Source organism: Scyliorhinus torazame, chromosome 8, assembly GCF_047496885.1.
Source record: "Scyliorhinus torazame isolate Kashiwa2021f chromosome 8, sScyTor2.1, whole genome shotgun sequence".
Taxonomy (NCBI): Eukaryota; Metazoa; Chordata; class Chondrichthyes; order Carcharhiniformes; family Scyliorhinidae; genus Scyliorhinus; species Scyliorhinus torazame.
This window is the reverse complement of record NC_092714.1, coordinates 207645025-207670513: the sequence shown is the minus strand read 5'-3', so window position 1 is coordinate 207670513 and position 25489 is coordinate 207645025. Positions and strand designations below refer to the sequence as shown.

The 25489-nt window shown below is 44.9% G+C and overlaps 1 protein-coding gene across 5 annotated transcripts in view; it reads right to left on the bottom strand.

Annotated features, from left to right (window-relative positions):
* The window catches only part of sall4 (spalt-like transcription factor 4), a 47282-nt gene extending 22352 nt beyond the window's left edge, over positions 1-24930 (bottom strand). The window contains exon 1 of one of the 5 annotated variants that reach the window (XM_072514710.1): positions 24717-24930. In XM_072514710.1, the coding sequence (XP_072370811.1) occupies positions 24717-24783 (67 nt within the window). In that variant the 5' untranslated portion in view covers positions 24784-24930. Of the gene's footprint in view, positions 1-14020; positions 14118-16535; positions 16897-23460; positions 23610-24106; positions 24198-24716 lie in introns of those variants that run through there. The other 4 variants (XM_072514712.1, XM_072514713.1, XM_072514711.1 and 1 more) reach the window with 4 other exon arrangements.
* Between the last annotated feature and the right edge of the window lie 559 nt (positions 24931-25489).

Sequence of the window (25489 nt, the reverse complement as noted above, 5' to 3'; positions counted from 1 at the left end):
CTGTCTCAATGAAAATGCCCATAGGATCTTTTAAATTCTCTTCTCGCCTCACCTTTCTGTTTTCCAAATACCATCCCTCCATTTAACTAGCAGTTTCAACAGGAGAATCTTAAGTTAGTAAGAACAGCCAGCAGTTGAGATAATACACAGGTAAAGTCTCAACTTCTAATGAGAAGCAACACTGCAACCATAAAGTATTCTTGGTCAAAGCTCACACGTGAATTTTTTAAAATGCATATGGGAAACCCATGAGATAGTACTCAACTTCCTGGTGGTTTACACGCCAACATGGGAGAAATCTGGTAGAAAGCAGTTCATAACAGACCAACTAATGCTTGGGGATGAGGTGTGGAAGTTAAAACAAAGATGCCAGTCAAAAATGTACAGTGGAAAAAATGTTTTTAAACCCAATATGACAAATTTTCTTTTCACTGAATTCTGCAGAGAGCCCAGATGAAATTCTGTACAGCCAGGTTTGTCTGACTAATTTACTGTAGAGGGAGCAGTAAACACATTGGACAGGTTATACTTCAAAGAGCAAGTTAACTACTAAAATCTTTGAGACAGAAATTAACTCAAACAAGCAATTCATGCTTTTTTATTCCCATGGATGGGGAAGGAGTTGTGGTTCAACGTCGAGGTTCATATTCCATTAAATAGCTTCAACTGGCGATGCATCTTGAACTTGGTTCTGGTGCATGGAGGTGCTGCTAGCAGGTCAAATTACAGTCATGCACGCATGAGCAGGTTCTTCCCAGGGGGTGGAGAATAGGTGTGAGTGGCACGCAAGGGAACCAGCGAATCACGTGCATATGTTTTGGGCTTGCTCGAAATTGGTTGAGTTTTGGACGTTGGTATTTAAGACATTTTTGAAGGGCAGCACGGTAGCACAAGTGGATAGTACTGTGGCTTCTCAGCGCCAGGGTCCCAGGTTCAATTCCCCGCTGGGTCATTGTCTGTGCTGAGTCTGCACATTCCCCCCATGTCTGCGTGGGTTCCCTCCGGGTGCTCCGGTTTCCTCCCACAGTCCAAAGACCTGCAGGTTAGGTGGATTGGCCATGATAAGTTGCCCTCAGTGACCAAAAAGGTTAGGAGGGGTTATTGGGTTACAGGGATAGGGTGGAAGTGAGGGCTTAAGTGGGTCGGTGCTGACTCGATGGGCCAAATGGCCTCCTTCTGCACTGTATGTTCTATTGTGGGGGTGAGAGTGGAGCCATGCCCTTTGGTGGCAATGTTTGGCAGATCAGAGCTGCCGGAGAGGAGAGGGCCGTTGCCACGGCCTTCACCTCAGTGCCCGGCAATGATTCCTACTGGGTTGGAGGTCAGCAGTACCACTGAGGGCATTGCCATTCTTGGGGGATGTGGCAGAATTTCTGCAAATGGAGAAAATTAAGTTTGTCTTAGGGGGTCAGCAGAGGAGTTCTAGACATGATGGAGGCTGTTCATCTTGGTTTTCAAGGATCTGCTTGTCGCCAGCGAGTAGATGGGGAGAGGGGGTTGATAAGAGCTAGTTTGTTAAAGGTGAAAAATAACAAACTAGTTGCATATTGTCTTTATGAATGTGGAACTTTCTGAATGGTTTGGAATAAACCCTGGGCGGGATTCTCCCGCAAATCGGCGGGGTGGCCGAATGCCGGCGCCAAGAACGGCGGGAACCACTCCGGCAACGGGCCACCCGGAAATTGCGGAATCCTCCGCACTTCCGGCGCGAACCACTCCGGCATCAGGCCACCCGGAAGTTGCAGAATCCTCCACACTTCCGGTGGCTAGGCTGGAGCCGGAAGTGTTGGCGCCGTGCCAACTGGCGGCGAAGAGCCGCCGTGGTCCCTCGAATGCGCAGAACCGTCGGCGCGTTCTTGCGCATTCGCAGGGGGTTTCTTCTCTGCACCGGCCATGGCAGAGCCCTACAGAGGCCAGCGCGGAAAGAACGAGTGCCTCCATGGCACAGGCCCACCCACAGATCAGTGGGCCCCCCGGGGACGGATCTCCCCCCCCGAGGACTCCATTAGACGGCCTACCAGCCATGTCCCGCCATGTGGGACCATGTCCATTTCACGCCGGCCGGACTGTCCGAGAACGGGCGGCTGCTCGACCCATCGAGGCCCGGAGAATTGCCGGGGGGGCCGTTATCAGCGCGGCATGATCCCCACCCCTGCCCGAAAACCGGCACCAGAGAATTCGACAGCCAGTGTCGGGGTGAGATTCACACCGCCTCCTGGGGATTTTCAGACCCAGCGGGGGTGGGGGGGGGGGGGGGGGGGGGGGGGGGGGGGGGGTCGGAGAATCCCGCCCCCTATATTTAAATAATGTTAAGATATTTTGGGATGGAGACAGCAACCTTCATATTATTATTACGGGATTTTTTTCAGCCTATCAGTTAATATTGTCAAGAATGTGATTGAACCCCAACTACCGTGCTCCCAGCACAATCAGTGAAAATTCACTGGAAAATGGACTTAAGGATTGAAACAAGGGGAATTTAAAAAAAACTAAAATGATTCGAGGTTCACTGCTGCCTCATGGCGCCAAGGAGCCAAGTTTGATCCAGGCCCTGGGTCACTATCCGTGTGGACTTTGCACATTTCTCCCCATGACTGCGTGGGTCTCACCCCCACATCCCAAAGATATGCAGTGCAGGTGGATTGTCCATGTTAAATTGCCCCTTAATTAGAAAAAAAAAAGAATTGGGTACCAAATTTATTTTAAAGAATGATTTGAGGTTAACAATTGTGGGGGATATTCTCCAATATGGAGCCTAAGTGTTCACGCCGTCGTGAACACCGCGCCAAATGGGCGCCATGCAAACCTGCACATGCGCAGTTGGGCCGCACCAACCTGCAAATGCGCGGGGGGCTTCTTTAGCGCGCTGGCCCCGACTCAAGATGGGGTCGGTGTTCAGTGGCCGGCCGCGCCAGAAAGTAGGCCCAGGGGGGCGGGGGGGAATAGAGGCCAGCCCGCCGATTGGTGGGCCCTGATCAGGGGCCAGAGCCCATCGGAGCCCCCACCACCAGAGGCTGCCGGCAGCGGCCAGGGGTGAACGGTGCCAGCGGGACTCATCGTATCGGCCCGGCCGCTTGGCCAATCCGGCCCGGAGATTCGGCGGCCCCGCGCCAAACGTGCCAGCACAAATGGTGCCGATTCTGCGCACTTCGGAGAACCGCGCGCCGGCATCAGGGCGTCGTGGCGCTGTTGCAGCGATTCTCCAGCCCTGCACTGGGATCAGAGAATCGCCCCTTAATGTCAGCAAGTAGCCACCAGAAAAAAATTAACATTGGTGCAACTACTAAACTACTGACCATAATAAAATGTTACAGGAAAAGACAATTATGTATCCTGGATTTTAAATTAATTAAATATTTGGCTATGGGGTTTAGGGAGGAGCATTGATTTCTGTATGCAGATGTTCAAGAAGCTCAGATCTGGTAACAAGGTATTATATGAATATGCCTCTCTACTGCAGTTCATCCAATGCTGTGCCATGACCTAACAAGCAACAAATTTTGTCCTATATTGGCCCGTGGCCCAGCTGTGCCACAAATTTAAAAATCTTGGTTTCCAAATCTCATCTTGGCCTCGCCCTACCTCCCCACATCTGTAACCACCTTCAGCTCTGCAATGGTCTAGAATTTCTGCACTCGAGCAATTCTGGCTGCTTGCACATTCCCAATCACCTCATCAGTGGCAGTTGTATCTTTGACAGCCTGCACCCTAAATTCTGCAACACCCTCCCTCAACCTCTCCACCTTTCTGCTGGTCCCTTGTCCTTAAAATGCTTGACTTTGACCAAGCTTTGCTCCAATAGCTCCATACACTTCAGTCAGGTTTTCTGATAATGCTTTTGTGAAACACTTATTTTATTATAAAAATACATTATATAACCAATTTTTTTGTTAAACTTGATCAATTATGGAGACAGATATTAAAAGATTTACAATACCCAGATCATGAAGTGTATGGCAAAGGAAACACAACAACAATTAAATCATAACTGCCTTTGAGTCTGGCCATATTCAAAGCAATAAATGAAAACACAAGAAACTTGAAACAACAGAACAGAATCCCACTTCCCAAAAATTATCTCAAAACGAGAAACTGTATAAAAGTAGGTTCACGATACAGAGAATAAAGAGATAACGGTTGACTGTCACATCACGTAAATCAACTCGAGAAATAACTGGTGGCAGACTCTGCCCAGTATCTTCAGGCTGAGTATCATTCACCTGAGGGAGGAGCAGTGCTCCGAAAGCTAGCGATTCGAAACAGACCTGTTGGACTTTAACCTGGTGTTGTAAGACTTCTCACTGTTCAGACTGAGGAAGTGCAGAGAGAAAAAACAACATTAGGTTCTGCTGTGATAACTTACAGTTAAAAAGCCTGCCAACACACATGGCCAACATGCTATTTGCTACCAAACACCTTGCGTAGGAGAGGAAGTTAGAAAGAGAAGAGGGATAAAAGAGTCAGTCTACTTAGAAATGTCCAATTCACAGATCACAATCTTCAGGAAGAGGAATGTGATAACAAAAACCCCACAAACCCATAGAGCACAAAAGTAGTTTCAAAATGTGACTCTATTGAAATGTTAACCCAAGGGGGTTTTACAACATTTATCAACGCAGATATTCTTTCTGGGAGATGGAAATTCTACACGAACACATAAAACCGGTTTGACATTATCAAAAAAAGGTCATTTTTCATGCACTTCTCATACACTATTCAAAATATAAATATCTATTAGGAGATTCTGTTTGACATTCATTGGATTTCAACTCAGTAGGGAAGTTTTGCAATTGTGTTTTGCGAAGCTCTGCTTACACCTGAATGAAGAAAGCCATCATATTACAAGCTGATCCACCCCAAAAATCGGCAGCCCAATCAAATCAACTTCACAGTTTCAAGCATTTCTAAAACTACCAACTTAATACAATTAAGGAAAGGTCTAAAATATCTGAAAATGATGCAAGCACACAAGTCAGTTTTCAATTACAAACTGAACGGAAATGCTTAAAACATTTCAGGTGTGTATGCTTTAGAGAAAAATGGTGCACAAATAGCCAAAATCTATCCTTTTGCTCGGCAGCATCTTCTTTTGTCACTCTCTCGTGAAATAAAAGTGACCTGTAATCTCAAAGGAAGAGCTTGCATTTAAAAAGTGCCTTTCACAACCTCAAATGTCTCAGTCAATTACTTTAAAATGCATTCACTTTTGTAATGTAAGAAATGCCATAGCCAATTTGTGCGTATCAAGGTGCCACAAACAGTGATGAGATAACTGATCAGGTCATCTGTTTTTGAGAGGCTGGTTGAGGGATAAAGTGTTGGCAGGAGGCTTTCAAAACACCTACCCTAATCTTCTTCAAATCATGCCATAGGTATTTTACCTCGACCCAAGAGCAGCGTCAGGGCACCGGGGTGAGTGTTTCAATTCCTCAGTACGGCACCGAAAGTAGGAGGTTAGATTATAAACTCAGATCTGCGGAGGAGTAGGGCTTGAATCACTGTAAGCAGTGAACTCTGCTCAGAGAAGCTACATACTGCCGCGAGGTGGTGCTCTCCCCAGAGATTATTTCAGTAATTGTTTTGTTGTATTTTCAATTAATGTTTGCTCGAAAGACAAAGGGCGTGATTCTCCGTTGCCCGACAGCGATATCGTAATAGGCGATCGGGCAGAGAATCGACTCCGACGCCCAAATCGGGGCCGGCGCCGGTTTGACGCTGGTCAGCCATGCACCGCCCCCTCGGAAACGGTGTAATCGCATTGCTGCCGTTGCTATGGTGCACATCGGCCGGCCCTCCCGCGATGCTCTGCTCCCGATGGGTCGGGTTCCCGACGGCGCGGGACACGTGTGGTCTCAGCGGTCGGGAATCCGGTTTGGTGGCTGCAGACTTTGTCCAGCGCTGCCACACTAGGCTATGATCCATGCCGCTGGCCCGGGGGGGGGGGGGGGCTTCCGCGAGGGCTGTGAGGACTGGTGGGGGGGTGGCGGGTCGGGTCCGCGCACAGCTGCCGCCAAGTTGGATGGCGCGACCAGGGACCCTGCCATTCTCGCCGCTTGAACCAGGAGTTTCACCCGGTGCTGCTGCTAGTCCCTCACCGGTCCTGGAATCGGTGGGGGGTTGGCACCAATTTTTCCATCATAAACCTCTCGCAGATTCTCCGTTCGAGCGGCAGAGAATCCAGCCCAAAGTTTTGGTAAGAGGTCAGGTTCCCCACCAGTCCAATTTTCGCCAAGATAATGAATTTCTCTGTTGTGTTGGGGCACCAGAAGATGTCCCATCTACAATGGTCATTATTCATGTACAGATTCGGTCTTCAAGTTTGAGCAAGTTAGGTAGGAAGGCAATAAAAAAGGACTAGATCAGATTTTGCCCAATCACGTCCTTGACAAATATCCATGCATGCACACTTTAGCCAGAGTCAGTGCATCATGATCATAAGTAGGTAGATTTCTTTTACTTTAGTTCAGGGATGGAAGCAAAACTCCCAGACTCGGACTACTGAAAAAAAAAGTTACTTCCCTCAGTAGAGCTTATTACGTGTTTGTCGAAAAAAGCACAAACTGTAAACCAAATAAAAGACAAACACCGAAGTTTCTTACTACCAGTGAAACAAATCAGATACTTTAGATACCATCTCATAGCAATTAATTGCTTCAAGAGATCAAAGTAAAAAAGTTTAGAAAATGACATTGGCAAGATACTTGACTATTAACACTGCTACGCAACAGCCAAGCTCACCTTCCCATCCTGCACTGAGGAAAATATTACAATGTGCTCAGGTTAACTTTCAACAACTTGCAATCAATTTATTCACATGGTGAAGTGCAGCAGGCAATGTAATGAGCAACTCCCATTTATCTATCTTTGGGTATAAGTTCCGTGTTCAAATCTGATGACTGGAACACTACTTGTAAAGGCACTCATTGTAAAGGCACATTGTAGTTGAATGGCTGGGATAATGGAAAAATAAACTTTATAGAAATTGCAACACAAATCAGTACCTTCACAGGACGAGCAGTTCCAATTCCATCTGCCTGCTATATTCAAATAACCTTTGTATCTCAAAGCTGCTTCTATCATTCTAACTATTTTTTGGGAAGAGGGGAGATACATGGTCAGTAACATTATAAGATCCAAGTAACATCATAGGCCCCGATTATTAATTACTATTCTGAAAGTATACTTTCAGAAACAAAAGCATCCTGCGCTAACTTTCACAATTAATGTAACTGTACAGGATGTGGTGAGTGATGACCTTTGATAAGCCGAACAATCAAATTGGTTACTCTTTTACTGGGAAGAGAATGTGTATCCTGGAAAGACTTTGAAGAATGTGCAAGTTATTTATCTGATTGTGGAGATCTTCTCAGCTTTAGTACTCTTTTGAATAGTAACACTGAACCACTAAGTCGGATGTCATTACCAGATCCAGTGAAATGCAGATCTGTACAAGCTTCTCATATTTCTTCAGTGTCTATAATATATTCTGTTTTGTAACACTAATGCATTTTCTTCCTATGTAAAAGGAGACTATGGCGAGATCTTCCGGCTGCTCACGCCAGTGGGGTCTTCTGGCCCCGCCAATGGCGCACCCCTGCCGCTGGTTCCTCAGCAGTGTGGGGTGGATTCAATGGGAAATCCCACTGACAGCAGTGGGACCAGAAGTTCCGCCAGACAAACAATCGCGCTGCATCGCATGCTTCGTGTTCAGTCTACAATTTCCCAATCCAGACAGGGGGTGGGATTCTCCCCTACCCAGCGGGCGGGGGACCCGGCGTGATGGAGTGGCAGGAAACACTCCGGCGTCGGGCCACCCCAAAGGTGTGGAAGTCTCCGCACCTTTAGGGGCCAAGCCCTCACCTGGCATGGAAGGCTTTTGGCGCCACACCAGACAGGGCCAAAAGGACTTCGCCGGCCTGCACAAGTCCACGCATGCGCGGGACCGTCAGCGGCTGCTGACGTCATCCCCGCTCATGCGCAGGGGAGAGGGTCTCTTCCGCCTCCGCCATGGTGAAGACCATGGCAAAGGCGGAAGAAAAAGAGTGCCCCCATGGAACAGGCCCGCCCGCGGATCGGTGGGGCGCGATTCCCGCCCCCGGCGAATCTCTGGTGGCGGAGACTTCGGGACACGGCGGGGGCGGGATTCACGCCGAATATCCAGTGCCAGCGATTCTCCGACCCGGCGGGGGGTCGGAGAATCCCGCCCCTGATCTCAGCAAATGTTATAGGGACATATGTGGCAGCATTTCTACAAATATATGTTTAAACAGAAGCTGAGATGAGAAGAGTGCAGATTTTGAAAACTGGGCCGGGATTCTCCCCTACCCGGTGGGGCGGGGGTCCCGGTGGGATGGAGTGGCGGGAACCACTCCGGCGTTGGGCTGCCCCAAAAGTGCAGATTTCTCCACACCTTTAGGGGCCAAGCCCTCACCTTGAGGAGCTAGTCCCGCACCGGAGTGGTTGGCACGCCGCCGGCCGGTGGGAAAGGCCTTTGGCGCCACACCAGCCGGCGGGAAAGGCCTTTGGCGCAATGCCAGCCGGGGCCGAAGGGACTTCGCCGGCCGGCGAAGTCCGCGCATGCGCGGGAGCGTCAGCGGCTGCTGACGTCATCCCCGCAGCCGAGGCGGAAGGAAAAGAGTGCCGATCGCGGGCCAGGCGACCGTGGGGGCGCCCCCCCAGGACCCCAAAGCCCCGCCCATGCCGCCAGTAAGGTAGGTGCTTTGATTTACGCCGGCGTGACTGGCATGACAGCAGCGGGACTAGCGTCATGAAAGCAACAGACCTTTGCAGTCCCTGTACGCCCTTCTCCCCATGTTTGCGAGTGAGGGAAAGTTCAATGGCACACTTTAAATCCAGCGTAGGTTCCGCTAACTGCTTCCGTTGAGTGGCCGAATCATTGAAATCACACACTAGTCTGCACCATAACATTTCTGAGAGGTATGATGTGGAGATGCCGGCGTTGGACTGGGATGAGCACAGTAAGAAGTCTTACAACACCAGGTTAAAGTCCAACAGGTTTGTTTCAAACACTAGCTTTCGGAGCACTGCTCCTTCCTCAGGTGAATGAAGAGGTATATACAAAGGTGAATTTATTTACAATTACATGCTTAGCACAGCATCTCACACTCCCAGTGCAGACCTTGCTGGGAGGATAGATCTGATCAGGCCCTGAGTTGGGCCCACTTTTATCTCCTGCCTTGATGAGCCCCAGGTGGTTGGCTTCCGCCCCCTGCCTTGGGAGCTTGTATTCCATGAATTCCACAGGGAGATCAATGATTTTTTCCCCTTGGACCATATTCACAAAAAGTATTTTTAAAATTGCCATCATCACAATCTGCAGCAGTGTGGTATTAGGGTTTTAGAGTTCAGATAATGTTTCTGAAAGGTGTTGTCCATGACCCTATTTTTGAGGGGTTTGGGAATGGTGTGTGATTGGGTGGGGACCAGAAGAGTCCTACGGGGGTTCCGACATTTCATTGCTGTTTGTGCAACTTTGCTGTGCGTAAATTGGCTGCTATGTTTTCCTGCATTATAACCGTGAATACACTTAATTGGTTGAGAGGTCCTGGGATGGCCTGAGGTCACAGAAGGCTTTTTAAAATGAAGGCAAGTTTCTTTACCATTTAAACTGATTTGTTTTTGCCATGTGCCTGCATGGATAGCATGGCGATGGTTAAATACAACTCTTCTGGCCACGCGCCCAAATTAAATTGGATGGATTTCCCACCCCAAAGAATACGGTTTAGACACAGTTTTAAATGTAACTTGAGCGTTTTGGACACTGCCAAGGAGGAGCTCTTTACCATGAAGGTCTTCACCAAGTTTCTAATGAACTTGAAGGTGAATATACCTTCAAAATAAAGATCTGGGGCGGGATTCTCCGACCCCCGCCAGGTCGAAGAATCGCCGGGGGCTGGCGTGAATCCTGCACCCGCCGGCCGCCAAATTCTCCGGCACCGGATATTCGCCGGGGGCGGGAATCGCGGCGTGCCAGTCGGCACCGCCCCCCCCCCGGGCGATTCTCCAGCCCGCGATGGGCCGAAGTCCCGCTGCTGTCATGCCAGTCACGCCGGCGTGAACCAAACCACCTACCCTACTGGCGGCATGGGCGGGGCTTTGGGGTCCTGGGGGGGCGCCCCCACGGTCGCCTGGCCCGCGATCGGCACTCTTTTCCTTCCGCCTCGGCGAAGTCCCTTCGGCCCTGGCTGGCATTGCGCCAAAGGCCTTTCCCGCCGGCCGGCAGCGTGCCAACCACTCCGGTGCGGGACTAGCTCCCCAAGGTGAAGGCTTGGCCCCTAAAGGTGTGGAGAAATCCGCACTTTTGGGGCAGCCTGACGCCGGAGTAGTTCCCGCCACTCCATCCCGCCGGGACCCCCGCCCCACCGGGTAGGGGAGAATCCCGGCCCAGTTTTCAAAATCTGCACTCTTCTCATCTCAGCCTCTGTCTAAACATATATTTGTAGAAATGCTGCCACATATGTCCCTATAACATTTGCTGAGATCAGGGGCGGGATTCTCCGACCCCCCCGCCGGGTCAGAGAATGGCCAGCACTGGATATTCGGCATGAATCCCGCCCCCGCCGTGTCCCGAAGTCTCCGCCACGAGAGATTCGCCGGGGGCGGGAATCGCGCCGGTCGGCGGCCCACCCCGGCTATTCTCCGGCCCGCGATGGGCCGAAGTCCCGCCGCTGTCAACCCTTTCCCGCCGCCGTAGATTAAACCACCTACCTTACCGGCGGGACAAGACGGCGCGGGCGGGCTCTGGGGTCCTGGGGGGGGGGGGGGGGGGGGGGCGCGGGGCGATCTGGCCCCGGGGGGTGCCCCCACGGTGGCCTGGCCCACGATCGGGGCCCACCAATCCGCGGGCGGGCCTGTGCCGTGGGGGCACTCTTTCCCTTCCGCCTCCGCCACGATCTCCACCATGGCGGAGGCGGAAGAGACTCCCTCCACTGCGCATGCGCGGGAATGCAGTCAGCGTCCGCTGACGCTCCCGCGCATGCGCCGCCCAGAGATGTCATTTCCGCGCCAGCTGGCGGGGCACCAAAGGCCTTTCCCACCAGCTTGCGGGGCGGAAATTCGTCCGGCGCGGGCCTAGCCCCTCAAGGTTGGGTCTCAGCCCCCAAAGATGCGGAACATTCCGCACCTTTGGGGCGGCATGATGCCCGACTGATTTGCGCCGTTTTGGGCGCCAGTCGGGGGACATCGTGCCATTTCCGGAGAATTTCGCCCAAAGTGCCTGAAGGTTTGTGAAACTGAACCCAGTACTGTTCAAGAGCTTTGAGCAAACTGGCACACAAAAAAACGGCAATCCAGGAAAGAAGGGGACTCTTTTGCAAAGCTTCTCTACTACGAATATTGGATGTTACACAAGATTTAGGAGTGCAAAAGCCACAGTCCCCAGAATACAGTCAAATCGGTGTTAAACAAATTGCTCATTTATACCTAAATGAGAAGCGGGCCATTTGGAAGTACAAGAGATATTCTAGCCATTGCAATAATAGCACCCTCGCTCTTCCTTCCCACACCCCACCCCTCCCAAGCCCAAACAAAAGCTTTCCCATTCTGACGAAGAATTGTGCCATTCAATAAGAGCAGTTAGCACATCACCGCATTCTCCACTCATACACAACACTGAAGAAGTGGACCAATCCAACCTACTTCGTTTTAATCTCCTGTAACAAGATACTATATTTGGACCCTCAGTTCTCCAATACATATACACTTACAGACAGTCAAACGGAAGGCAACTGAACACTGTAAACCAGTTAAAAGCCTGAGAAGAAACAGTTGTCTTTGTCTCATTAGTGAGGCTCTCTGAACTTCCTGCAGATTGTAATCAGTGTTCTTACCCTCACTGAAGGCTGCTGGTTTGGTCCCTGTTGGCTTCAATTTCTCAGATAAGGTCAAAAAAACTAAAGCACTTCATTGATTTGGAAACTGTTAAGTAGAACAGACATATTCTCGCCTTGCACGGTATATATCAATCCAGTACATGGAGAACTGTGGAAACTGAGAGAACAGTAGTGTAGGTTTCTGAATAATTAAAATCTAAGTAGTTGGAGTAGTGGTCAACCCCTCACAGGGAGTCTGCATTAGTAATCATGACAAAAGTAGAGTAATATTGCTGTTGAAAAGTTCACTCATCTCTCAAAACTCATTGCATTATTCATAATATCTGAAACAGTCCCAAGTTCATCTCCAAATATTTGGGAACACTGGTTTCTATTTTTAAAAAACAAACCAACCAAGTTTCAGAGATACTACCCAATTGTGGCGGAAAGTGCGTTAAGGAAACACCAACAAAGGAAAATCGTGACACATTTTTAAAAATTGTTATTTACAGGAGATCTATTAAAAATAGCCTAATCAGGGCCAGCACGGTGGCACAGTGGTTAGCACTGCTACCTACGGCACTAAGGACTGGGTTTGAATCCCGGTCCTGGGTCACTCACTGTCCGTGCGGAGTTTGCACATTCTCCCCGTTTCTGCATGGGTTTCACCCCCACAACCCAAAGATGTGCAGGGCAGATGAATTGGCCACGCTAAATTGCCCCTTAATTGGATACTAAATTTATTTTTTTAAATAGCTAAATCAGGCTGAAGAAAGCCAGAACCAAAGAACACTTGTTGCTGTCATAAAGTTTTCTTTTTATGGATAAGAGCAGCAAGCACAGGCGAGTGTTTCACGCTTCACTTCACACAGAGGTCAAATGCCCTCTAATAATACCGGTTGCTTTCAGAAACTTAAGGAGCATGCCTAGTTTTAAACAAATAACTGATAAAATTGTATAACGACTGCACTATAATGCAGTCTTCAACAAAAAGTAGTTATACAGTTTTAACTATTACAGACCAGAACAAATTATGCTTATCTTGGACCAGACCACATATAATGCACAACTACACTGAGACATTAATTGGGGGCGCATTGTTTTTTCCATTATTCTTTTATCTAGATCCTAGAATTTCAAGAATGTAATCTCCAAGCATCCTGTAATCCAATAAATGTTGGGAATGCACCAAACTCAGCAGGGAATTGAGATCCAACTGTTGCCAAATGGTATTAAGACAAAAAGAAAGCATTAACTGACTCCAACAGGGCAATGCAAAGATAAAAGTTGCTTTATACTTAGTCAACTCACAGAACAATTAAAAAGATGTTCAAATTAACAGTTTAAATACCCTTTCAATAGCATCAACCTGCATTTTAAAATGCAAACAAAATACCCTCAAGAAAATTAAAAAGTTAACCGTAGTATTTGAGAATGGGGGGGGGGCGGGGAAGAGATGAGGGAGACAATGAAATATAAAGGTGTACATAAACCAGATTATACAAACTGGATAATTTAGGACATTTAATACAGAGGCAGTAGTTCCTTAAGTGATTTCAGTAAACCACCAGTCAACAATTGTACATACAATAAAATTTCTTGAAGTACTTCACGATTGAAAAATTGTCAACTTTAATTAGGACACAGCAAGCTTTTAGGCAAACTATTAAGATTATGTTGAAATCCCGGACAGGACAAAAAGGTTATATGTTATTCCTGAAAGTGGCAGCATTTCCCATTTGGAACAGCAGAAAGCTTTATTTCCAAATGCCCATTTATAATCATTATAATTTTGCACCAGAATACCAGACTAGTAATATTTGACTTTAATCTCCTGGCTAAAACAAAGATAGAATTCAACCTCCCTAAATATCACTCAGCCACCTTACCTTTGGCATAGGTGAATAAACCACAGAATTTACCAGAGACTTTTTTTATTTTGTTTTTAAAAAAAGGGGTTTTATTTGAGACTTTATGTAATTAATATGGAACATTCCAATTCATGAAGGAATGACGAAACGTCACCTTGGATAAATACAAAAGCAATGCAACACCAAATGCTTGCATGTCAAACACACTACCCCCTTTCATTTTTAAGTTTAAATTCTACCCGTAATACAGTAAGAAAATGCTGTCAGGGGCAAACTAAGCAGAATTTAGTCTGAAAGTAAAATTAACATGCTACTTACCAAACCAATAAATGTTGGCATTGCAATTTTTAGCAATAGACAACAATTTTAAGTTGTGGAAAGACACTGCCAAATAGCACATCAAATCTCTGTAAACAGAGACTGGATCACCTGCTGGGGGCAGAATGCTGAAATCTCTCTGATAAACATCTGTTTTACTGGTGTGCCGCTTACACAATGACTGCAACTAGAAGGATTAACACAGGAGGGCACCCAAGTCAAGCAAACAGTGCACAAAACTGTTCACACTACAGAATTGAAGTGATCATGAAACCAGCAGATATTGATTTAATTTCCAGCTTTTCCTTAACATCCACTCAGATCTGATTGGGGCAGCGTGTTAAATCACTGACTGGCCTTTCACCCCAGAACATTATTATTATAATAAACAAAATCCAGCTTTGATTGATCGGGTCAAAGTTTTCTTGGTCTACAAGGTGATGATGCGAAACAAGCTTGGATAGTACAGTCTCAACCTTGTTCCCAGTGGCATGGATCTACAGCATAAAAACTACCTCGATCTGACAATCTCACTCAGGAGGTCATAGGATGCAGATCTGGAAACTTGCGAGTTAGGGCAGCTGTATGTAACTTTGGTGCACTTGATGTGGTGCACTTGATGCAGACAAGTCCCTCAAAGGGGGAACTTCCATTCCCCCCCACAATAACACCTTTCACTTGGAGTATAAAAGCTTTAACAGGTAGAAACAAAAAAAAAGAGAATGGGAATATCAGAGATGCATAAAGTCCGCACAGTGCAGAAGGAGGTAATTCGCCCCATAGAGTCTGCACCAACCCTCATTCTACCGAGGCCCCATAAATCCACCTAAGCTGCACATCTTTGGACTGGCATGGGCAACCTGGCACCACTGAAGTGCCACAGTGCCAGGCTGGTAGTACTAAGGTGAACAGCTGGCAGCGTGAGTGCCAGGATACTACCCTGCCCAGAGCCTGACCACCTGTCCTCCTCTGATGCCTGGGAGACCCGCCCCCTCTAGGTGCCGTTATGCCTGGTCCACGTTAGTGTGGACCAGTACTGAACGACGCCATGACGAGGCTTCCCAGCTGTTCGTCCGTTCCTGTGGGCCTTGGGAGAATCGAGTACAGACATATTTAAATGAGTCCAATGGCTCATTTAAATATGTAAATCTGGATCTCCCCAGCGAGGGAGAGATCTCGATCGCAACGCCTCACGAAGCGTTCCGAGCATCACAAATCTCGCGAGATTAAACAGCCTCATCGCTTCACCAAGTCGGGTGCTGTTTAATCACACCCCCATGAGGGCTGTACGGTAGCACAGAGGTTAGCACTGTGGCTTCACAGCACCAGGGTTGCAGGTTCGATTCCTGGCTGGGTCACTGTCTGTGCGGAGTCTGCACGTTCTCCAAATGTCTGCGTGGGTTTCCTCCGGGTGCTCCGGTTTCCTCCCACTAGTCCCGAAAGACATGCTGTGAGGTAATTTGGACATTCTGAATTCTCCCTAGGTGTACCAGAACAGGTGCTGGAATGTGGCTACTAGGGGCTTTTCACAGTAACTTCAATGCAGTGTTAACGTAAGCCTACTTATGACAATAAAGATTATTATTAATGCAAATACCAACAGGGATAATCAGTTAAAAGGGTCTCAGGATACATTGAATGCAAAACCAGACAGTTGGATATTTTACAAGCTACTCAAGTCATTATGTAGATATCACATCATCAGGCTAAAAGTACAAGACTAGCTAGTTATTCATGGCCAAGGCAGAAATTGAGGAAATGAATGAGGGAAAAAAAACATAAAATCAACTATCTACTGCACTTTATTCTCAGTATTCCTATGCAAACAATTCATTACAAATTACATACCTCTGGTCAAGTGCTACACTTGAACTCAAGGTGAACAAAATGTGCACTCATTTCATATTAGGGCCACAACAGGAAAGGTTCCACAAGTGAGATCAACAATAGTTTGCATTTATATAGTTTCTTTAACGCAGTGCAGTTAAACAGGTCCTAAGTGATCCCTGGGTGAATTATCAACACAATATTTGATACCAAACCAAACCAAACCATATGATGGGATATCAGACCAATAGTTTGGAGCATGGATTAAGTTTTAGAGGGGTGTCTGAAAAAGGAGAGAAGCATAGAGATGTGGGGCGATTCGGGAGTCAAAATAAGTAAGACCCAGCAGCAATGGAGGAGTGATTTAAAAATCAGGAACGTGAAAAGGGCAGAATTGCAGGAACACAGCAATCTTGGCTGCGGGGAAAGTTGGGGGGCCTGGGAAATGTTGCAGGGCTGGTGGAGGTTACAAAACAAATATACGTGGTCACAAAGAGAATTGCAAGTTAGAATGGATTTTTTTATTTGAATTGCTGCCAGAAAGGGAGTCGTTGTTCATCAGGGGGAGGTGAAAAGGTGTAAGTTAGGATACAAGTCGAATTTTGGATGAGCACAGGTTTATGGAGGGTTGGAAGTTCAAAGTTTCACAACATGTAGTTTAAATGATTTATTTCATCAATTTGCTTACCTCCTGTTTGGTGCATCAACTAGCTGGGCAGTGTTTCACAGCTGCCTCCAGCACCTCATTCAAGTAATAATTCTTCACGCATTACTATCACAATGAGAGTCACAAAGCAATGCTGCCAACAGCAGAGCAGAAAAAAATACTGCCAAGTCAAAAGAGGTTCCATCCATATTTCCAATAGAATGACGAGAAGATGTTAAAACTCTACATTTTAAAACCAATTGTAGCACCCCTAGTTACCAAGTAGCACTGACCAAGAATCAAGCTGGAGATCTTCTGGTCTGTATGCTGCACTTGATGAAATACAACATGTTGCTGTAGCTGTCCTTACACTGTCATCTCGTTCCGCTAGCTCCTGATGGCATGGGCCTCTCACAGCCAGCAGCATACGTAAAGTAAATTTATTAAGTTGCCAAGGTTGGCAGCAGTGAAACAGCCTTTCCAACAGCCAGCTTCAGCAAGGATGGTGGTTGCTACAGTTGCAAGGACAACACTTAACCCAATGTAAAAGCCACTCAATTCATTAGGGGAGTGGACAGTGAGTGGTTTGATTTGAATCAAATTCTCATGCAGTTGTTACTGGTGTGATAGCCTGTAAGCGATTTCTGCAGCAGGTTAAAAAAATCATAATACTTATAGCATAGGTAGCAACACAGCACAACCAGAAGACTACATTTACAACATTCAAAGTTAATGATGAAAAGGAAATGGCATTGCTTCTCAGTAGTTTGCAGGAAAGCTATTGCAGACCAGGAGGGTTAAAAAAATGTTTTCATTATAAAATTATCTACTTTTTTTTCATATCTAAAGCAGTTTGAATTCCTTACTTTGAAGGATTGCAAGTTATTTCATTCAAAAAGTTTCTGCATCAGCATGTCAAATGAAAGATTAAAAACAAATTAATTTATGAGCTACAATTAAAAAGGTTGCTGATGACACGAAAACTACCAGCACTTTTGATTCAAGTGAATAGTTGCTAAACAACTTAAAGGGCCTAGAAAAAGAATGCCTTCAAAAGAGATCTGAAAACAATGAACCCCTGTGCATTTCCAAATCTTCCGGAGGAAAAAGTACTGGGCAGAAAGATTAACCCAGAGACTAAAATTGTGCGTTCCTCGTAAGCACCTCCAATAAGCTGTCGTTGGTAAACAGACTATGCCAAGTCATGCTTAACACTACCATGGTGTTAACAGTAAACTAAACAACACAAAACCCTGCTGCCAAGGTCAATTGCTTGGGAACCCTAATTGTTAGCTTGACATCAACTTGCCACCCAGCAGGCCCAAGAAGGCAAAGGTTACATCAGCAGTTTCATGAAGACATTGGTGCTCTTGCAGAAATCTGCTATACAGTATTACATTAAGAAACGTACACATGCGGAAGAAGACTTGCCCGCTCTCTTTCTTCATCAGAATACAGACCCATCAAGCCAAAAAACACCATCATTGTTTAGCTCATAAAATAGAAGATTAGAATTAATGCGCCATTTGGACAGATTTCAAGAGTTTGGGAAGAAAATTAAAATCAAAACTAAGCAGATATCCTTTGAAATAAAATCTCACAGGTGCTCATTTGGGAATTGCCAGTTGTAACAATTTATAGGCTCGGCATAACCCAATTAGTTTTATGGACCATTTCAAACTTATTCACTGGTGCAGATCTGTATGGCGATGTGGTGTCGGATTAATTTACACAAGAAGCAATTGGAATTGCTTTAAGAGGTCTATGCTACAGATCCAAAAACTAGACTAATCTGGACAAAGCAAGCTCAACCACAGCAATATTAAGTACTGTACCAATCCACATAACTTTTCTCCTATATCCATGTAGACTGAATTACTTGGGACATTTTGCTCACAGCAGCTTTCAAAATATATTTCATTAACAAAAAATGACTGAAATACAAAATTTACGTAAAGCATAATCAATTGGAACTTATGGAGGAAAAAAAACAATCAATTCACAGTACGCAGGGTAAATTTTTTAAAAAGCAATCATGTCCAATATTGGTTTACTTGAAACCCTCCAACACTGCAGACTGAAATATTTTAGGCAGAACTAGTGAACCACACACAGAAAGGAAAGAAGAATGATGCATCCTTGACAGGAGTTGCACTCCTAGGATTAAAATTTCAATTAAGAATAAGAACCGGAAATGGGGGGAAACACACACCCATTCTTGGAAAATATTTCCTGCCCGTTACAGCCAACAATGAAAGCAGAGGAAGAAAATACAAGTCTTCCAGCAAATCAATTGGGTCAATTTATTTTTAAACATAGTTTGGAAAGTTTCAAGACGACAATTTTCTCCTCACTCTTCTCCCACCTTAGAAGAGGTCAAACTATTAAAAGGTGAATAACAAAGACAGCTATAATTTACTGTGTTCTTTGTACACAACTGTTTAGATTCAAGGCAAAACAATGCTTAATTCGAGATAAAACACACACCTTTTAGTTGGTTACTGCCACTGGGAGTTCTACAACCCCATAATCTTTTAGAAAAACATTTAAGTTTCACATTTCCAAGCATCTCTTTACTGCATCGCAGCTGGCAAGATCCAAAACAATGCAAGGCTGATGCAGAAGCACAGTCTACAATTACTGTGGTTTTAGAACAGTGCTTCCCAGATAAATCATTCTTTGCTGCCATTTGTAATATAATTGCTGAAGCAGAATAACATGCAGCAACTTCAGATTTTTGTTTTCCTGCTGCCTTTTCCCAAAAAGAGAACGGGTGAACACTATAAGAGAATGTTTTGGAAGTCCACTGATGTGATAGAAAGGTACTGGTAGAACTGGAACAGACAGGGAAGTTTAAAAATGGATATGTATAAAAGCTAAATTGCTGGGCTCTTCACATTTCCTAATAAGGTAAACTGGCTGATGACGACATATTGCCAACTTTAAGTTTGGAAGCATAGGCTTCTTGTAAAGATGTGATCATTACTCAATTAGTTTAATATTTGTATTTATTGGAGCCTGCTAGCAACCTGAACATTAGTTGTATATTGCATCTACACATAATTCAGCTTTGCAGAGCCTTTTATAATTACTTTTAGTTTGAAGACTTAGAATGAATAGTTCAAGACATATTTTACTCTTTCCATAGTTTGTGTTAAAAAAAATTAAAATCCTTTCATTTGGATGTAGCCAAAGAAGCTAAAACTACACCTCTTAAAAACACACTTGAAAGAGTTAATAAATTGACATACCCTATATGATAAGATTTATCTAATTCTGCATATTGTCGCCTCTTTTGGTCACTTTGAAGCACTTAATTGCCCTCCAGGTGAAGGAACAGATTGCAAACTGCATTGTTTTCTAGGGTGGGACTTTAAATTGTTGCTTTATACACACAATTCACACGAAGCCGAGAAACCATCTAATATATTCAGGGACAATCAGAAGCAAAAGGACCAACAAGAAACACATCGGCAAATACAGCAAAGTTTTGTTGAGTAAATCAGAGAACTTTTTCTTTCGATAATTCATTTCCTAAAAGGAAGCAAAAACAAGCCTTGCTCACTACACACCCAAATTAGAATCAACCTGGCAAAAGAAAATGGTTTGGATGAGAGGTCACAATATTTTACGACTGTCCTTAGATAGTTCTCCAAAACAAAATTACCACCCTCATCACATACTAACTGATCCTAAATATAGTCATACTGACTAACTAAGGAATCCAATTATTTTTTAATAAATTACAGTTTACAGAAGATTGGGGATAGTTTAAGATATACATGCGCGGCGGCGGCGCATAACTGTGTATAAATGAATTTGTGACTACAATATAGTTGATATGCAAATCATTTCCCCCTTTCTATGGTGTCCAACAGATTAGTCTCAACTATATTATAAATCCTGAGCTCTTTGTGCAACACTGTGAAATACTTAAATAATTTCCACTTGAAACTGTTTGATCCAACAAGCACAATATTTGACAGTAACAAATAACCCAACAAGATTGCTGGAATGTCTGGAGTTTCTATTAATTTGATGATGACACTAGATTGTATGAACTTGCACCATTGCCTCTGAAGGTATGCCTCTGAAGGTAGCTGGACAAGGCAAATTTCCAGTGACTGTTACAATAATTGCAGTTATCACTGCATAGTATAGGAAAATTCGCTAATCCACAGAGCAATATCTGGTACCTTAAATAACCTAGTAGACAGCCAGAAAGAGAGTCCCATATCAAGTTGCAGCCAATGAAATAATTACTTTTGGAACGTAGAAAACAGCCAAGTTTCATAAATTGCTCATTCAAATTTACCAGTATGCTCATTTGTAAAATTTTAAATAGGGAATCACCTAAAACTTCATGAAATATTATAACCTCATCACTCTTCCCATCCCCCACTGCACAGAGTAAAGTGACTCGAAAGAATCTGTGCATACCAGCATGGAAACTTCTCAACGGGAAAATGTTGTGTACTAAACAGCATCCCTTAAAAAAAAACTGTGTTTCAGGTAGTGTTTTTTTTTTAAGTCTTGTTTGTACCGTTATATCCATCTCATATTGACATGTGTTCTTCCTGGAAATGACAATGATGCATGCTTCATCAAAAAGTTAATATAAGGGTCATGTTTAACATATTGTTTCTTGTATCGCATTGCAACCTACAACTGTGCCAAGCTACAGTAAGTGCTTTTTTGGCTTGTTATTGTCTTTTAACACTGCATGTAAATACACCGAACCAGACCAGCTCAAATTGATATTATCCCATTTACACCAAATATTTCCTTCAAAGTTGAATCAAAATTAATGCAATTTGTCATACCAATCATGCACACATTAAAGAACAAATGGGGTTGTGGATTAAAACTGGTTCAAGATTCATCAAGAGTGATGCCAGAATGCAGGGCAGCACGGTAACACAGTGGTTAGCACAGTTGCTTCACAGCTCCAAGGTCCCAGGTTCGATTCCCGGCTTGGGTCACGGTTTGTGTGGAGTCTGTACATTCTCCCCGTGTCTGTGTGGGTTTCCTCCGGGTGCTGCGGTTTTCTCCCACAGTCCAAAGATGTGCAGGCTACGTGAATTGACCATGATAAAAAAATGCCCTTAGTGTTTAAAATGGTTAGGTGGGGTTACTGGGATAGGGTGCAGGCATGGGCAGGGTTCTCTTTCCAAGCGATGGTGCAGACTCGATGGGCCAAATGGCCTCCTTCTACACTGTAAATTCTATAATGTAAAGCCAACTTGCTCCAACTCAGCTCCAGGATAACCTCTTAACAATTCAACACAGGGAACACAATGTTGTGCCTCACATCTCATTTTACATTTTGTATCGAGATTCAACACAGGCAAGTTTTTTTAATAAAGATCTATTGTTTTGCATTGACCAACCACTTTTGAAGTTAGTTGTAAAAACATTCAAATGGAATCAGCATGTAAAGTGGAAGCAAAGTAGCAATATCTTCCAAAGCGAACATTTGTACCTAATTTGCAAGATTTGGGGTTTATTGTCAAACCTGACTATTTGGTCAAAATTATGAACATGGCAGCAGTGCTTGCTGTCATTGGAGTCTAAATGCGACAGCTTTCATTATAACAAAGTTGCAGCAGGTATCAATAGAAATCAGAAGGAAAGAAACTATTTGTACCAATGTATCATCCGAAACTAGACTTCACTCTGTGCTCACCCTCTCCATATTTAAATTTAACCCCAAAATAAAATTTAACCCCAAAATAGCCTCACATACAATTGCTTGAAGAAACAAAATAAATTAAAATCATGCACCAAGTTAAAGATGAACAGTAGGGGTGAGGGGAATGCTTAGCAGAATAAATTATAAGATTAAAGGCATGATTCCTTAAACCACAGTTCCTACAATACAAGGGTCTCTGTGGCTCTCTTCCTCGACCATATACCCCCTCCCTCAAGTATTCTGCACATTAATGCTGCTCACTCCATACAGCAAGAGAAAGGACACTTACTCTTGCTCATGAAGCTGGCATGCAGATGAGCTTCTTTGTGACAAGCGGATACCCAGGGGTTTCGCAAGCTTTTGTGCCATGTGTTAGAACATATACAGGCACTACCATTCCATCCCCCACTTGCACTCAAGATATAAAGCACTGAAGTAGAAGTTACAGAATGATTCTTCAGAGCACATTAACATTCAAAATGGTTCTTTGAGGATTTGCCACTGCAAACAATGGGTGGGACATAGAACAGTTAAGCACTTGGACAATAACAAATGGGGGGGGGGGGGAGGTTCTACCACTAGCATAATTGTTGTGCAAGTAAATCTGTTTAATTTAATTTTACAAGCAATGACAAAAAAGTGTGTTGGTGAGTCTGGTCATCCATGCTTCTTGCACACAACTGCAATACTAATGGGTTCCAGCTGTATTACATTAGGGAGATATAAATAAACCCCCTTCTGGGGGGGGGGGGGGGCGGTAAATGCAGCAACGTTTTAACAACTGATAAAATTAATTTGTCGAAAAAAATGCTCAGTGCAAACGTTCTTTTGGGAAAGAAAGTGTGCACAACACTTCACAACAATATTGCCATTAAGGATAATTAATGTCAATCGTGGCTAAAGATATTTTAATGTCCAGATGCCGACTAACGCAAAAGGACCACCACGTGCTCCAATCAGATCCCAATCGATCATTCATGATGCAACGGATTTTTAAAACAAGTGTGTGATTTGCAATGTTGTAAATGCCAATCTAAAGCAGGTTTTATGAAAATTGGACGCATCGGCGATAAACGGCGCAACACCCCTCTTTCTTTAACAAAAAGCACACCAAGGCAAGAGATGCAACAGAGCGGGTGTGCCTTTTAAAACCTTTGATATTGTAGCTCAGTCCCATCTCACACCGACCACACTCCAGAATGACTTGCAGCGGAGTACTGTACAAGTCTAAAAACAAGCTTACTGTCCTCGCGAATTAAAGTTTGAATATCCCACCATGTAAATCCAGATGATTGGCATCAGTGGATTGCAGGTATCTCAGGTCGGATTTTTAAAAATTATTATTAAACGGGTAATATTTAACCTGAATCCCCCTTTGCCATACAACTGCAACTTCTGTGACTTTTTAAAAAAATAGAACAAATGCGTCCATTGAGTGGCTGTAGGAAGTCGGAAATCAAAGATGGCTGTAGGTCATGGCTCGGAGTCCAGGGCGATCGCGATCTCGCCCTATCATCAGCACACACAAAAAGAAACCCTACCACCACCTTTGAAATGAAAAGCAACTAGCAAGCTTTTTTATATATGTATATATAGAAAAGTACCAGGAGCAATAAGTTTCTCAAAGTTCGTCAAAAATGTTAAATGTAAATAAAAGCTATATTGAACGTTTATTGCAAACGAATGTGAAGAGTACAAATCGCGAAACATGATAAGCGTCAGCCTTTCCTTTTAACAAGTTGCAACATCAACTGGTAGCGAGCTGCACTGGGGGGGGGGGGGGGAAAGGCACGGAGCCTTAAATGATTACAAACTTGTCGGGAGACAGGTAAAGGGAGGAAAATGAAATATATGCAACATAATTGGGACAAGATAAGATAGGATCTTCTTTGTGTTACATGTTGTAACTATTTATACCTACCTCGATCAATAGGAGTGAGTCACGCTAAGCGTGCGCACCAGACCCGTCCCATAATTGAGTCAAACACTTCCCCCCCCCCCAAAAAAAGATACTTTTACAGTAAATCTAGTCCCACAGACCCACATATGGAGAATTAAAAGTTTGCAATGCACGGGAAGCAGGATCTGCTCTTCGATTTTTTTTCTGGGAGGGATTTGCAGTCGGTCAGCGGTCAGAGCCCGGGTCTTGCTCCCTCCGGCCATGGCAAGGACACAAGCACTGGTCATTAAAAAAAAAAACTCCTTACCCTCATCCCAACTTTTGAAAGGAATTCAACAACTTCTCTTTATTTTCACCCCCCTCCTCAATATCATCCCAAGTTCCTGCCCCCCCCCCCCCCTTCAAAAAAAAGAAACTATTCTGATCTTTCGATATTTTCATATCTGATAACCAGTTCAAGAGATGTTACGATCTTAAGGAGTCGAACCGGACACGCACTCCATAGAGGGGGAGGGGGGGGGGGAGAAATACTCTTTCCCCAATAATCTGTTGATCAATCGAATAAACCATGAGAGATGAATTGGAAAGATTTCTCTGATCCCCCCCCCCCCCCCTAGAAAATGCATCTTACCGTTTCCAACTATGAGCTGCTCATCCGAGTTGATGTGCTGGGGTTTCGCCTGCTTGCGACGCGACATGGTAGATGCATCAGTAACAAATAACAAAAAAAAAATTCAAACAAATTCTTGGAGTTGCCAAATTACTCCATTAAGTGGAGTGCGCATGTGTCATGGTAATTATGATTATCAATAATGCATTGCGATTTATCATAGGCTCCTGACAGCTGATTGGCTTGGATCCAAGTGCTCTCAGATTATTCAAATCAATGGGGAGCGCGCGCCCCCGCCGCGCGCGCGCCCGCCCCCTCCCCACCAGGTCGCGCCCCCGGGCCAGTGCACTCTGGGGACTGTAGTCCTGGATCCACAGCTGACCGCCCCCCCCCCGAGGTTTGCAATTGTCTTCCTTTCACCGAGGGTTACATTTGCAACACTGTCACACGGTTCCCCCTCCTCGTGGATTTTGTCAATGCAAGTTGACTGCAGAAATTCTTTGATGCAGCCTTTTGACCTTTATCTTTGTCCCACTTCGTTATTTAGCTTTACGTTACTGTTGTTGTCTCTGCACAAGTGATTAAACAGTAAATGTGTCGCCTTCGCAGCTACCGAGGGCTGGTCACTTCCAAGTCACAGATTGAAGCCTGTTGCCAATGATTTAAAAAAACAGCTGACCTCGGGTGAAAATACAAAATCAGGAGCCAGCAAAGCAGTAACATACCTCCCACCTACCCACCTCACATACAGTACAGTAGACAATGGATGTTCAACAGGTGAGGGAACGTTTTTT